The sequence below is a fragment of the Aspergillus caelatus genome, assembly GCF_009193585.1.
Source record: "Aspergillus caelatus strain CBS 763.97 unplaced genomic scaffold BDV27scaffold_38, whole genome shotgun sequence".
Lineage (NCBI taxonomy): Eukaryota > Fungi > Ascomycota > Eurotiomycetes > Eurotiales > Aspergillaceae > Aspergillus > Aspergillus caelatus.
Genome location: NW_022475301.1, coordinates 891 through 14,470, shown reverse-complemented (window position 1 = coordinate 14,470; position 13,580 = coordinate 891). Strand labels below are relative to the sequence as shown.

At 48.3% G+C, this 13,580-nt stretch overlaps 6 protein-coding genes across 6 annotated transcripts; 4 read left to right on the top strand and 2 right to left on the bottom strand.

Annotated features, from left to right (window-relative positions):
* Positions 1 to 342: 342 nt before the first annotated feature.
* Positions 343 to 1,560, bottom strand: BDV27DRAFT_169871 (NAD(P)/FAD-dependent oxidoreductase; the record flags this gene model as incomplete). Its single annotated transcript, XM_032075143.1, has 1 exon — positions 343 to 1,560. The coding sequence occupies one exon, from the start codon at positions 1,558 to 1,560 to the stop codon at positions 343 to 345; it is 1,218 nt and encodes a 405-aa protein (XP_031930329.1).
* A 659-nt stretch (positions 1,561 to 2,219) lies between these two features.
* Positions 2,220 to 3,499, top strand: BDV27DRAFT_155092 (NAD(P)-binding protein; the record flags this gene model as incomplete). The annotated part of the gene is made up of 5 exons (XM_032072083.1): positions 2,220 to 2,236; positions 2,299 to 2,504; positions 2,558 to 2,635; positions 2,704 to 3,161; positions 3,239 to 3,499. 5 exons carry the CDS (start codon positions 2,220 to 2,222, stop codon positions 3,497 to 3,499), a joined length of 1,020 nt encoding a protein of 339 aa, XP_031930328.1.
* Positions 3,500 to 3,708: 209 nt separating this feature from the next.
* On the top strand, positions 3,709 to 5,889 carry BDV27DRAFT_169870 (Zn(II)2Cys6 transcription factor; the record flags this gene model as incomplete). Its single annotated transcript, XM_032075142.1, has 4 exons — positions 3,709 to 3,916; positions 3,973 to 4,370; positions 4,407 to 4,844; positions 4,897 to 5,889. The coding sequence occupies 4 exons, from the start codon at positions 3,709 to 3,711 to the stop codon at positions 5,887 to 5,889; spliced, it is 2,037 nt and encodes a 678-aa protein (XP_031930327.1).
* A 41-nt stretch (positions 5,890 to 5,930) lies between these two features.
* On the bottom strand, positions 5,931 to 7,185 carry BDV27DRAFT_124057 (2-hydroxyacid dehydrogenase). Its single transcript, XM_032066007.1, has one exon. The coding sequence runs from the start codon at positions 7,151 to 7,153 to the stop codon at positions 6,110 to 6,112; it is 1,044 nt and encodes a 347-aa protein (XP_031930326.1). The 5' UTR covers positions 7,154 to 7,185; the 3' UTR covers positions 5,931 to 6,109.
* A 1,260-nt stretch (positions 7,186 to 8,445) lies between these two features.
* BDV27DRAFT_75954 (uncharacterized protein) lies at positions 8,446 to 9,398 on the top strand. The gene is made up of 4 exons (XM_032077505.1): positions 8,446 to 8,754; positions 8,835 to 8,964; positions 9,021 to 9,286; positions 9,368 to 9,398. The coding sequence occupies exons 1-3, from the start codon at positions 8,554 to 8,556 to the stop codon at positions 9,083 to 9,085; spliced, it is 396 nt and encodes a 131-aa protein (XP_031930325.1). The 5' UTR covers positions 8,446 to 8,553; the 3' UTR covers positions 9,086 to 9,286; positions 9,368 to 9,398.
* A 1,727-nt stretch (positions 9,399 to 11,125) lies between these two features.
* BDV27DRAFT_155088 (uncharacterized protein) lies at positions 11,126 to 11,863 on the top strand (the record flags this gene model as incomplete). Its single annotated transcript, XM_032072082.1, has 3 exons — positions 11,126 to 11,212; positions 11,415 to 11,751; positions 11,814 to 11,863. 3 exons carry the CDS (start codon positions 11,126 to 11,128, stop codon positions 11,861 to 11,863), a joined length of 474 nt encoding a protein of 157 aa, XP_031930324.1.
* Positions 11,864 to 13,580: the final 1,717 nt, after the last annotated feature.

Genomic DNA, 13,580 nt, shown 5'->3' with positions numbered 1-13,580 from the left:
TTTTGATTATATTTACATGGTACATTCTGCTATAGGATGGAGGCGAATTAGTATGCTTATTATAGAGAGATTGCCGCTGTCTAGTCTTCTTGTTCGAGGTTAGTATTATATAGGCGGACAGAAATGTATTTGTACGTTTATAATTAACCCTGTCGTTTTACTATGAACTAATCTAACTAATCGCCGTCCCTATAGTAAGCGGAAGCATGAAAACATTTAGAAATATTACAGGTCCATCACCGTCTTACATCCCGGTGATAGGCAGTCCGGTATGCTGCTGTTTGGAAAATAGCTATAAATTGTTTGCATTGATGTAGTCAGTGTATAATTGTTACTCATGGCTCAGATAACCGCTCTCTCCGTCAGAGGCTGATTCTCCACAATCCTCTTGTATGAAAGCACACTCAGATCAAGGGTTTGGAAGCTTCCATGAACAATCAACTCGGCAACACCACGTCCACAGGCAGGTGCCTGCTGACTGCCGTGACCCGAAAAGCCCACGCAGAAGAAAAGGTTATTGACCTTGTCGTGAGCCCTGACGATGGCATTATGGTCGAATGTGTTGAACTCATAGTGGCCCATCCAGGCATTTGTAACACGTGCACTGGAGAACTGAGGAACACGGCGAGTGATTAGTGGGAGAATCTTTTCTTCCCATGCATTCTCCGCGAAGCTGAAATCATCGACATCCACGGCAGTATCCGGTCCGATTGGTGGGCAACCGACGAGATAGTCCTTGGCTCCGTACGAGCGGAGATGGACACCAGTTGGATCGATGGTTAATGGCAGATTCTGAGGGAGTGGTTCGTCGACAGAGAAGATGTAGGTGTACCGCCGTCTGGCCTCAATAGGCAGGTCAATACCTGCCAGTCGAGAAACGGTCGCGGCGCGAGTCCCCGCAGAGTTGACAAGGGTGCCCACCGTGACCTTTTCGCCAGTTTTCAACGTGATGTCACAGACTTTATCCCCGTCCACGGTCATGTCAACCACTTCATTTCCAATATACTCGACGCCGTTTTCGCAGGCCGTTTGGCGGAGCCATTGGACCATGCCAAGGGCATTGAATGCACCCTCGTCTATGACATTGAGACTTCCACTGTCGATATCATCCGTGTAGAAGAATGGGTACTTCTGCTTGATATCAGTCGTTGAAATAATCTGAGTGCCCGCTCCGCAGCTGGCCTGCAATTGTTGATCCTTCAGCACCTCTGTGAATTGCGTGGAATCAGACAGATAGAGGTTTCCGAAGTTGCGAATAGGACCATCTGGCACGCATTCGTCCGGTGGGAACTCAGCCCCAAAGCGTTTGACAAAGTCGGCAGCATATTGTGCGATCTTTACGTTGATGGCGGTGGCAAATTGTTGTCGCATGCAGTTGTTGCTGGCTTTGGTGGCGGAGAATTGCAACGAAGGATCACGCTCGACGACAAGCACTGAGCCTATGAAGTTGGGGTTTGTGCTTAGATGCCATGCAATCGAGGAGCCGCTGGTGGCACCGCCGATAATCACCACGTCGTAGTGGTTACGGCTGGGAGTGCTGGGAAATTTGCTGTTTGACATTTTGACTAGGGAGGAGAAATAAGAGGGTATTTGCCTCTTGGAGGGTGTCGTACTGGCTCGGACAGCTTCATTCTATTCATTATGTATGGTATGATTAGGGGTTTATATATTCTGTTCTTTCTATCGAATGCAATGTCGCACACCAAAAATGAGGCCCCTCATATCCGTGTCAACTCTATACTCAGTTACTGCCATATATCGTGATAAGCTTCTTGATCAGGAAGTATGATTGATAATCTGCCGTGAGTCAGCCTCATGTAGTGACTACTAAACACGCATCTGGATGTATGAGCAGGATCGGCCAAGCAAGGAGTGTCCCAAATTCGGACATACTTGAAGTCTCCCCATTTGGAGTCCCATCGCGATAAGCTGCCAAATCTGATGTCCATTTATAAGCGGATGTGGGTCACGTTACATCACCGAACCAATTACGGATTAGGTGCCATGGGAATTAGGCAGGAGTTCCCGGCAGCCCTAAAGTATATCATGATTCATCCCCAACTTGGACGAGCAGTATTAAAGTGCATCTATGTACAACTACTAGGACTAAATTGCAATAAAAAACATTAGTCCATGACCTCCTACATTCCTCAGTTATTGTTTGGCACTGAATTAGCTCTCATCGCCTTACCGATTACAGCTGCTTCTCCAACTAGATAATGTCTCGCATTTTCATGTAAGTACTTTGAAGAGATTGAAATCATCGAAGACATAGCACTAATACGGTCATCCAACCAGAACCGGTGCCACAGGATACATTGGTGGGGATGTTCTCTTCGCCCTCACACAAGCCTTTCGCACCTCGCATATCTCGGCCCTAGTTCGGAGTGAGAGTCGAGCATCTCAGCTCACAAACAAGTTTCCATCCGTAACTCCGGTCATTGGGGACTTAGATTCCACCGCCAAGATCTCAAGTGAAGCCTCAGAGGCCGACATCGTTCTTCGTAAGACCCTATCCCTGTTCATCGTAGTAGGCAGGCTAACTAAGTGGAAAAAGACCTCGCCAGCTCAAATCACCTAGCCAGCGCCACTGCCATTGCACAAGGGTTGATAGAAAGCAAGCGTCAAAAGCCAGGTATTCACTCCAGCTTTCTCTTAACCCTTCCTGCTTCCCATAATTTTGGCATTCTGACAAAACACTAGTATGGATTCAAATCTCCGGTGCAAGCCTTCTCTCCGGACCCGATATCACAGCTAATGCCTATGGCGAACCACGCTCGCAAGAATTCAATGATTTACACGGCATCTCCGAAATTCGACGCATCATCACTTCTTCGCCGAAGCGCGCCGTCGACAACCTCCTCCTTGGTCTCTCCGCCACGAATCCTCACATCAGAACGGCCATTATATACGGACCACTGATCTACGGTCGGGGAAGAGGCTCCGTGAACCAGCGCAGCATACAGCTCCCAGATCTAGCAAAATCAACTATTCAGCACGGCCATGGTCTCCAAGTCGGCAGAGGTCTCAGCTGCTGGAGCAATGTTCACGTCTCAGATATTGCGCAATTGGTTGTGAGGTTGACGCAGGAAGCGTCTAACCCTCAAAACCCATTGATTTGGAATGAGAATGGGATTTATTTTGCTGAGAATGGAAAGATGGTGAGCCAATGCTGCCCTCCCCCCCCCCCCCCGTTTGGATAATTATTGGAGTTTGCCGTTCTAATTAGTGGTTATAGCCGTTTGGGGAGATTTCTCAACGGGTATCTTCGTTTGCTGCTGAGCAAGGCTTTATCAAAGACCCCACCGTCAAGAGTATCGATGCCAATGCTGCAGACAAACTGACTGCACATGGTGCCGTGCTGTGGGGAACGAATGCTCAATATGCTGCTGCTCGGGCACGAGAACTGCTTGGTTGGCAGCCACAGGGCTCCAGTCTTGAGGAGGAGATTCCGCGAGCTGTGCAGGAGGAAGCATCACAGTCCAATGCCAAGCTGTAGAATGAATATGACCATATAAATGTCTCTAGCGGTCGTGAGGCCTAGATAATAGTAAGGTATTTTTAAATTAGTATGTTGGTGGGGCTCAGCAGAGCCGGTGACGAAATCCCGTAAATTAATCTAATCAGGTACGACTTAAATATCATCAGTCTCCCTTCCATTCCCCCGCGCATCCTTCTCTTCTATGCAAATCATCTGAAATATGCAGAATGCTACAACGTAACCGCACTCTCACTGGCTCTGGGACCTGTCGCAGTCGCCATGTAAAGTGTGATGAAAGCCGTCCAATGTGCCAGAAGTGTCAGCAGCAGGGTTTGATATGTCTGGGCTACGAAAGCCAACTAATGTGGGCCAAAGACGGCCTGCAAGATAGTCCTCAGAATTTAGACCGGGTTTTCCGCCGGCCATTATTCTCTGGTAACTATTATTTCATGATAGACGACCGAAGAGCAAGGGGCTAACCCATTTGCCAGTGGAGGACCAAGAGCGGATGACGCGAATGACTGTCGATAGTCTCGGTCGGCAATCCGCGACTGCCGCGTTGACCAAGCTAGATGGTGAGCATGGACGAGCTGAATCATGCTGGGAGCATGATTCATTCCGAGGTCCTTTTGGAGTCCTGAAGCTATCACTGAGCGTGGCATCTCCAAGTGGCCACGATGCATCTCAGCCAGACCCGGCCGAGTCATCCCAAGCGGACTGGGACTTCTTCTGGCCTCCGCTGGACTCTGCTCCTACCATTGCAGAGGATAACCATTTGTTTGATGGGCTCTATGACATAGCTGAAGATGTGGAAGACGTGCCCAGAGCAGACCTGTCGTTAGATGTTGACCCTATCCCGAACAATCTGGAGGTGCTATTACCAGACGCTGTAGGTATCGTTTCCGATGAATTTCTCGGTCAACAGACTTCCCTCCCAATGTCTCTAATACCCAATCCATCCCTTGCACTGTTAAGGAGCAAGTATATTCCATCACAGGCCCCTGCACTACTCCGATATTTCAAAGAGAACATTATCTCCCTATCATTCCCGTTGAAGAATTGTCAGAAATGTCCCTGGCAGGCAATCCATCTTCCCACCGCAATGAGTACATACGCAGAGCTCAGTATCCACCAGACCGCTAGTCATACGAGGCTCTCCCTATTCTACTCACTGCTTGCCGCCAGTTGTCTCCATATGTTTTCACGCAATCCAAATGCCGTAGACCTGAACATGTCGTCAAAGGGGTTCACACAAATAGCCAAGCAACATCTCGAGGTGGCCCTCAATGAGGAAGTTCTTGGATCAAGACGTGCCAAGTATAAGGAGCTGTTAATGGCTGTTCTCTCGATGGTCATGCTCTCGGTATATTCCTCTTCCCTTTTTCCACATCGACTACACCATTAATAAACTTTAGATATTCCACGGAGAAAATTCCAATGCTCAAGCCTTCTTAGTCGACGCGGAGTATCTCATTCGCATACGAGGGCTACCCAAGCCACACAAGTCACTCAAAGTCCGCTCTCTTCACCATGTCTACACATACATACGTATCATGGCTGAGAGCACGTGCGGCTGCGCACTCCTTGATATATGCCCCGACCGCCCTAGTTCCAGTTTGCTTGCGATTGAATCCTCCCCTCTCTCCCTACGAAGCTTCCGTGTGGCGCATGACAGCCTGGACGAGGAGATTGATCTCACCTTGGAGAAAAGCGACGAAGTTGGCCACAACGACATCCATTTGGAAGTGATGGGCCAGTGGAAAGACACGCTCTACCCGGATATATATGGGATTCCGGAATCATTGATGATTCTTCTGTCGCAGACAATCCGCGTTGCCAACGAACGCGAGCTACTACATCGCAACACTACGGTAGACACCAACGTACTCCAGGACCTGGAAAAACGTGCGAGCCTCCTTGAGCAGTACATTCTATCCTGGGAGCCACCATCCCGCCCCCAGCCCTCCTTAATACGTCACACCATTGAGAATAGCGAGGATAGCGACCACAATACATCCCAGCTATTGATGCGAGCGATGCACCAAGCCCTAATCCTATTCTACTATCGTCGGATTCCTAACATAAGCGCTCTGATTCTCCAAGATACTGTCCGGAAATGCCTGGATTTCCTGCAGCGCAGTGACAACGCACGTGTGGAAAGCGTGTCGAATGATACAGTGATTCTTTGGCCTGGCTTTGTAGCCGCCTGTGAGGCATTGGATCCCGACTTGCAACGCGGGTTACTAGACTGGTTGGTAACCACCGGTCATCGTACATCTCTCTCTTCTTTTTCGGCCGCAGCCAAGACTGCGCAGATGGTTTGGGAAGCGCGTGACAAGGCTAAGGATTATACGCTGAGTTGGTTTGATGTTATGAAGCATGAGCGATGTCCGATTATTGCAACTTGATATTTACCTCACGGGCTAATGATTATAGATGAACTAATGAATCTTATGTATGAATATCATCGTTTGAATATCGGCCATAACTACATGATAGATAGTTTGATCTGGATCCTAGGCATCCAGGTGTCCAGATAATAGAATAAATTCAGCGTTCGGCAGTTCAACGTCTCCAGCAAGAATAAAGGGACATCCTTGCCAACTTCAGTCGATGCCAAACAACCTACTATAGCCGCACAGGCTCCTTATCTATCGAAACCACCAAATGGCCCTCGCGTACCAACGAGTTCTTGCAGGTCCTCTTCATAACAAAATCCTCCAGATTTCCCAACGTAACCCCGGCGATCTCAGTGAGCGCCTCCTCCGTAAAGAAAGCCTGATGGCCGCAAACAAGTACATTCGGGAACGTCATCAGTCGCATCAATACATCATCATGGATAATCTCGCCAGAATGATCATTGTAGAACAGTGCCCCTTCTTCCTCATACACATCCAGCGCCACACCACCAAGCTGACCGGACTTAAGCGCATTGATAACAGCCTTGGTGTTAACCAATCCTCCACGAGAAGTATTAACCAACAATGCACCCTTCTTCATCCGCGCAAGATTCTCATCATTAATCACATGCCTCGTACCGTCTGTAAGAGGACAATGTAGACTAACAACATCGCTTTGCGACAATAGATCCCTTAGCTCCACAAACTCCCCATACTTCTTGAAATCATCTCCTCCAAACGGATCATATGCCAGCAAATTGCATCCGAAACCATGCATTATCTTCGCAAACGCCAGCCCGATGCGACCCACGCCTACAATCCCCACCGTTTTCCCGTAAAGTGTACGGCCCAAAAACCCCTCAAGGTTGAAGTTCCCCTCCCGGACGCGGTTGAACGCACGATGTGTCTTGCGATTCAGGGTCTGGATCAGCGCCACTGCAAACTCGGCGACCGCTTCGGGGGAATATGAGGGAACATTGGCGACAAAGAAGCCTAGGTCTTCGGCGATTTGCAGGTCGATATTGTTGAAGCCCGCACAGCGGAGGAGAATGGCGCGGACGCCGTTTGCGTAGAGGGTTTGAAGGACGGGGGCGTCCAGCTGGTCGTTTACAAAGACGCAGACTGCATCGCTGTCTTGCGCGAGAGATACGGTCTCGGATGAGAGGGCGAATGAATGGTAGGTTATCTCACAAAGGGTGGGGTGTTGTTTGCGGAGTGTGACGTCAAAGTAGTGCTTATCGTAGGATTTGGCGCTGAAGACTGCCAGCTTCATGTTGTACGATTAGGAATCTTCTTTGTTGCAGGTAATCGGGGAAGTCGCATTGACATGGAGGGACTTAGATTGCATTTTGTTTTGAGTATTAGGTGGGTGGTATGACCGTGGCTTGATTCTTGCTTTTCGTCGTTTTAGGGCTTGGCTGAGGGGTGGTGACGTGTAGATGCCGTTCCATGTAACCTTCTTGTACCTTTTTGATTCAATATTCTTTCTTTGAATTCAATATAATATAACCAAATAATTGAATGAGTTATTCAACCAAGCAATGAGCGAATTATCCTGAATTGATCACCTGCATTGCAATCTGTAAATATAGTACTCGTATTTTGGGCAATCAAAGCAACCTCACCCGCCCCCGGTATATCACACGTTACACACAAGAGAGTCCAGACCATGCACCCATATTGTCAATTCAATAGTATGGCGTCTAACTTCACCGCTGCCACGTAGCCCAGAGTCTTGCAGACGAATATTTAAGAGATAGCACTCTCCCTGAGATATCTGCACTTGGAAATCAAGAAATCTTCTTTTGCTACAGGTTATGAGCCTGCCACTTGACTTGACTTATATATTCTCTTTCCTCTATCTATCAAGGATCACTCTCTCCAAATGTCCCAAATAGAGTGTATCGCAGCGAATTAATGGTGTACCCTTCTTGTGGTAGCTCCCTGCATATGACTCATACCAGCAGCTCTGCAGGTTAGTTTAGTACTTCTGAAAGTGGTCAATAAACAGTTGGTAATGCGGACAAAAGGCCTTTGGTACACCCACTACCGGTAGCCCCTGGTTGAGGTGGCTGTGTGACCCCTGTGTTATTGTCGAGACCTTGGCTGCGTATCTCCCACATCGAAGAGGTCATATATAACATTCCACATCACCTCAGGACCGGGGATCTATCTCCAAGGATTAGAAGAGCCAGATTGATAGGGTAGTTTATGTCCGCAACTCCATTCGAAAAATCCCCGGGAGACCTGGCTGGATATGCGTCCGTGCTCTGGAGGAAGAGGTGGGCCAACGATGAAGAGCTCAAGTATCTCAATCCCAAGAATCTAGAGGAGGAAGGGAAGAAGTTCGCATATAAGTGCACCTCCGATACCGAGGTCAAGGCTACCATCGACCGTTCTCACCAAGGACTTACCGCGATGTCCTTTATCTCTCGCCGAGCCTCCTCGCGTTTGTAGCAGACACACGCTCCTTCCCTATCGGGGTCCTCCTGCCGCACCTTTTGTTGAGCCGAGAGACCGACAGTTTTAGAAGAAAAGAATTTCTGACCTTTTTTCCTCTTGCATTTCTTTTGCTCGTAGCAGCGTTGGCTGAATGGGAATGAACTAGTGCCACTACCCAAGATTGAGGTGCGAGATATTACGTGCGAGGCCCCAGCACTGGACAGCGTCGAGATGCTTCGGCTCGAGACCACATGTCTCCAATCCAGCAACAGAAAGCTTTGGACCCGACCAAATTTCCAACGCATCCGCGTGTTCCTTGCCTTCCCGGCATTGCAGTGGCTCCTTCATGAATACCCCACTCTGCCCATCACGGGAGAGGGATTGACGGCTAAGGGGTGGAAAACCAACCCGACCCAGTCATGGAAAGAGAAGGTGGGTGATCTAACAACGCTGGCCGTTGCTATCTTGTTCTTACCGTTTCTCATGGGTTGCTGAACGTGTGACTCCACCAGGGCGATCTCGTTCTAATCGATGCCACCAGCTACCACGCTCTGCAGTTTGTCTTTCCGATCGTCTTTGGGGTCGAAGGAGAAGCTTATCACCATGGGCCAGTCTCCAGTGGTGGCCCTTATGTTGTATCTAGTAAATACCCTGCGCCAGGAGCCTTACCCATATGCTAACCCTGAACGCATCTGTAGGCCGTTGCGGAACGCTACCCCGAACACTATCTCCACCTCTATATCTGCAGGTCCACGGAAAATAATCAAGCGATGGATCACTTCCAGAACAGGCCCACTGGCAACTAGGCACCGGGAATATTGATCGTGACATCGGGGATGCTGGGGACTGGCCGTGCCTTGACACGCACACGTAAGATGGTGCTGATGGGGTCCCACGTGAACCGCCTGCCCTAGGGATAGGCCGCTTGCTTGTGGATGATGGCGGCGAGGCTGCAACGTATTTGGTCAGTCCAGAGTTTACCAACAAAACCGATTTTTATCTAATGTTGTAGAAAGTCCACATGCTAACACTCTTCGTATGATAGTACAAGCTTTGAACTCTGCAAATGGACGGGACCTTGAGAATTGCATAACTTAGCAGTTTAGGAAGTATACAATCGCACTGGACTATCTACACACCCAGCTTCCCGCTCGGCTTTGGGGATATCGCTGTACGCAGGATCGATGCCTTCTATGGTGGTGAGCTCAAGCTCATTGGATTTAAAATGAGAATTTGTTGATCAAATTGGCTTTATGTGTGACCTTTCCCCGTTTAACATGGGCTTTAGCCGCGTATTACACGTCCTGTATGTGGTTGGGGACATGGAAGGTGATGAACTATCCCAATCTTCCGCATCTGCAAGCCCGAACGATAGCGGCATTTATCCAAGGCATGATGATGTCTATCAAGGAGACTATGAAGATACGCCAGGAAGCTGCGAACCTACTGCAGGAAGAATCGGCTCATTATCTGATAGGAATCTTTCGTGTTCCAGGCACCTCCGTTCGATATAACCGCCTGAAAAATTGCAATGTTTTCACTCCAAGTTGTCCGAAGAAGCTGGTAACCACCCGAGCACTACAACGCATGTGCCTCCTTCCTGCTTAACAGCCATTTATTTTAACAATATTGTCCGTGACAAGATTGTTCTACTTCGCTATCAATATCGACGACGGCCTCTTTCTGTTCATGATCTCTATATTACTCGCCAGGTCACCGCTGATGAGATCAATCATTGCCCGGTAGAGTTGACATTTGGCCTCGCGCGGCTGCACAGGATGGAGTATCTGAATATCCAAGCGTTATGGATTGAAGATGTTTTTATATGAAGGAGGAATACACGTGTGGTTGTACCAAGCGAGGTTCCCTCATACAATGCGATGATATTGCGAGGCTCAAACACGAAATGTGCAGCCTGGATGAGCTCTACAGGTTCGACTGATATCGAAGGAGCCTTAACGTTATGTGGACATGTGTGAAATGGTCCATGGAAGAAGGGGATGATAAAGTTCGGCGTTGACCCAAGGACTGCGCCCGAATTTCGACAATACTAAACAGTCACCTTTGACCGGGTCGACCTCAGCATCGGGAAGTGGGCAACTATTGCCCCAACCATCTTGTTTCGTTTTGTTTCGAGGGCAGCAACCTTCATATAAAAGAATGAAGATGGGCCATGGTGGTAGAGCAATCGGGCCGGGGTTTACCTTCCTGTTGGCAAGTACGTTACAAAGGATGAGAAGTGGACGTTTCTCACATACCAAGAAGCACATGCTCGGAGAGGCTTCTTATTCTTGGAAGACGTGGTTGAAGATGCGGTTAAAGTGTGACGCAATGGTAAAACCTGGCGACACACTTGTGGGGAAGACGATTCGGCAGATATGCTGGCCACGCTGATAAGTCGACGTAGAGCGGCATGGCGGGAATTACAGACGACAGGGTCCTATTGGTATCTGATAAAGCAGGTCCTTCCGGATATAAATCCCAAGCGGCCGGTGCTGTCTATGGTGTCTAAATTATCACTCCACGACAAACACATGGCCTATCGTCGAAAGACAATATAATCCTACTATCGAAGCACTTCCTCACTGTGGTTACTACTTCGCAAGTGGGCCCTGGAAACATGCTCTCGTAGCCTTTGGCATTGACCTGCAAAGCTTTAAGAACCCATCATGGGATCTTAAATCGGCTCCATATAACTCGCCCTCTGGCCTTTGTTAAGGTCTGAACGCGATGTCACCGCCTGAAAAATGTGATGCCTTCACTCGAAGTTGCCAAAAGAATATCGAAACGAGATTTCGCAAAGATGCCAGACTACCCTGCTGCCTATGTCCAGGCATTGCGGGCGGCCAGGCTCACCACCCGGTCGACCCACGAAGATATCGCCCTGCTCGTTCGACATATATAACACAACCTGAGGAACAGGCAGATCCGGATGACAATAACCTCGTTGAGCCACAGGATGAAGGACCATAATACCGTGGACCGCGCAGAATAACATGTTATATTTTCTCCAACCAATATTGTCGCTGTCGGGCAGTAAAAGCAAAGATGGACAAAAGGGTCGTGCATATTGAGCTGAGCCTTGGATATAGGATGCTACAAATGGCAGGCCTCATTCATGTACCTGGAGCAATGCCGGCGAACACAGAGCCTTCGTTGAGTACTTTACACAGTATCAGAATGGCGACCTGGATCCGGAAACTATACTACAGTTTCGAACCGCCACCCGAGCCCTTCGTGAGAGTGTCCTGAAAAGGGCAGATGTGGTTGTCTCCACCCTCTTTGCCGCTGGGCAGCACTCGCTATACTCTGTTGTCAGACCGACTGTTATTGCCGTGGATGAGTGTGCGAAATCGTTCGAAACGGAGCTCTGGTCGGCGAGTCCAGTTGATGTTGTGGTCTTCAAGTTCTACGAAAAGCGGACCCTCAGTCTGTAGTACTTTGACATTAGTGGCTTTTTCGCGATAAGACCCTGACGTACTTCCCTCTAGGAGCTAGAGCCGTCAGGAGCCGTCAGCTATCTCTGAGCAACCTCACTTAGGCTCTGGAGACGACTATTGTGAAGTCATACTATTTGACACGTCGTATTCACACTACGGTCCACAATGAGTCGGACAGTAGACATTTCAAAGCTGCCTCTGCTGACAGGCACTGACACTTATCAGGTCTGGTCAGAGGGTATTATCACTTACCTCAGACCCCAAGGCGGATAGAGAATTGTCTCAGGAAAGTATCTACGTCCTGAAGTCCCTACCGACGATGAGTCTGCAGAAGCTGGGCCCAGTCAACCTACAACAAGTGTGACTCGATCATCATCAGCCGCCGCGGAAGGATCCTCATCCTCATCCCCCTCCTCTAAAGGAAAGGAGAAAGAGCTCTCAACTGCACAAATCGAGAAGATCGAAAAGAAGAAAGTAGAATGGGAATAGCTCGATAAAATGGCTATTAGTGCTATCTATTCATCAGTGTCATACGCAATCAGACATGAAGTCATCAAGATGGAGACCTCAAAGGAACTGTGGGACTACCTGCAGAAGAAATTCGATGTCTCTGCTGACGTTCAGTCATTCGAAGGCCTTCAAACCGCCGTTCACACTCATTCAGGCATCTACACTTCCTGCAATAGGTCTTTGCACTCATAGTTGAATTGTTTGAATCTGTTGAATCTTATGATACAGACTATAGGTGGGAAAGCTCCTGGGGTGGTTTTGGAGAGCTTCGAATCTTCTTCTTTCGAGTGGTCAAGGCTGTTACTAAGTTGTATCCCTACTGAGGTACCTCTAGATATTGTATCAGGCGGGGGGCTAGAATACATTATACATCTCGAGAGACGTATAATGCTATCTGTTAAAAACAGAGTCTATTTTGTAAGGTCTAGATCGGTGTACTGCTAAACCAAAGAAGCTGTCCTTGGTTTTAACATCATAAACGTGGCTAGCTAATAGATTGCCCTAATAGATAGCTTTACCAGAAATCTACGAGGCATCTTTCGAAGCCTGAGTTTCTCTCTACGTGTTGTATTATTGCCCAGAAGTAATTTAGCCGAATGCAGACCATGTTAAGAAGTGTGGCGATTCAAAGGCGCAGTTAATCCTTTGACCAAATCTCTTAGCCTTCATGATGAATATATAGTTGCACGAGCTAGTCGCTTCGATACAAATAATCAACACAAAGAATTCTAGGCTATTCAAAGCACGACCTCTCTGAATCGATAGTTTCAATAACCCTATCACCGCGTATGATGTAGTCGTACATATGCACGTGGCGATATAGATATATATAAAACTTACCCCCAGCGAACAAAGCGATCCTACCCAGGACCAGTTAGCTCCCCCACAAAAGCAAAGCAGCTCTCAACGCGATCAACTGATCGTCGCCCCGGAAAGAACGTCCTCCTATTCCCACATGACCATATGACCCCTGAATGACCGCAGGCGTAACATGCTGAATCTATTCAATAATCCTTATCGCCTCACCTGTCGCTAAAAACAGAGCCACCGCTAAACCTTGCTCCTTACATGCACTAGCCAAAATCTTAAGCCGGTGAATGAGTTGCACGACAGTTGCGACCGGGATTGAAACAAAGAAAGAAAGAACCGGAAAAAAGAAAAAAGAAAAAAAAGAAAAAAGCCACGCTTTCTTTCATGCAACTGCGTTGATGAATGACCCCCTTGCAGTGAAAGTTAAGATAACCCTAAACCGGCCAACTAGGACTCAGATAGGACTAGTCCAGGAGCAGGAGATCGACGGGGGGAATG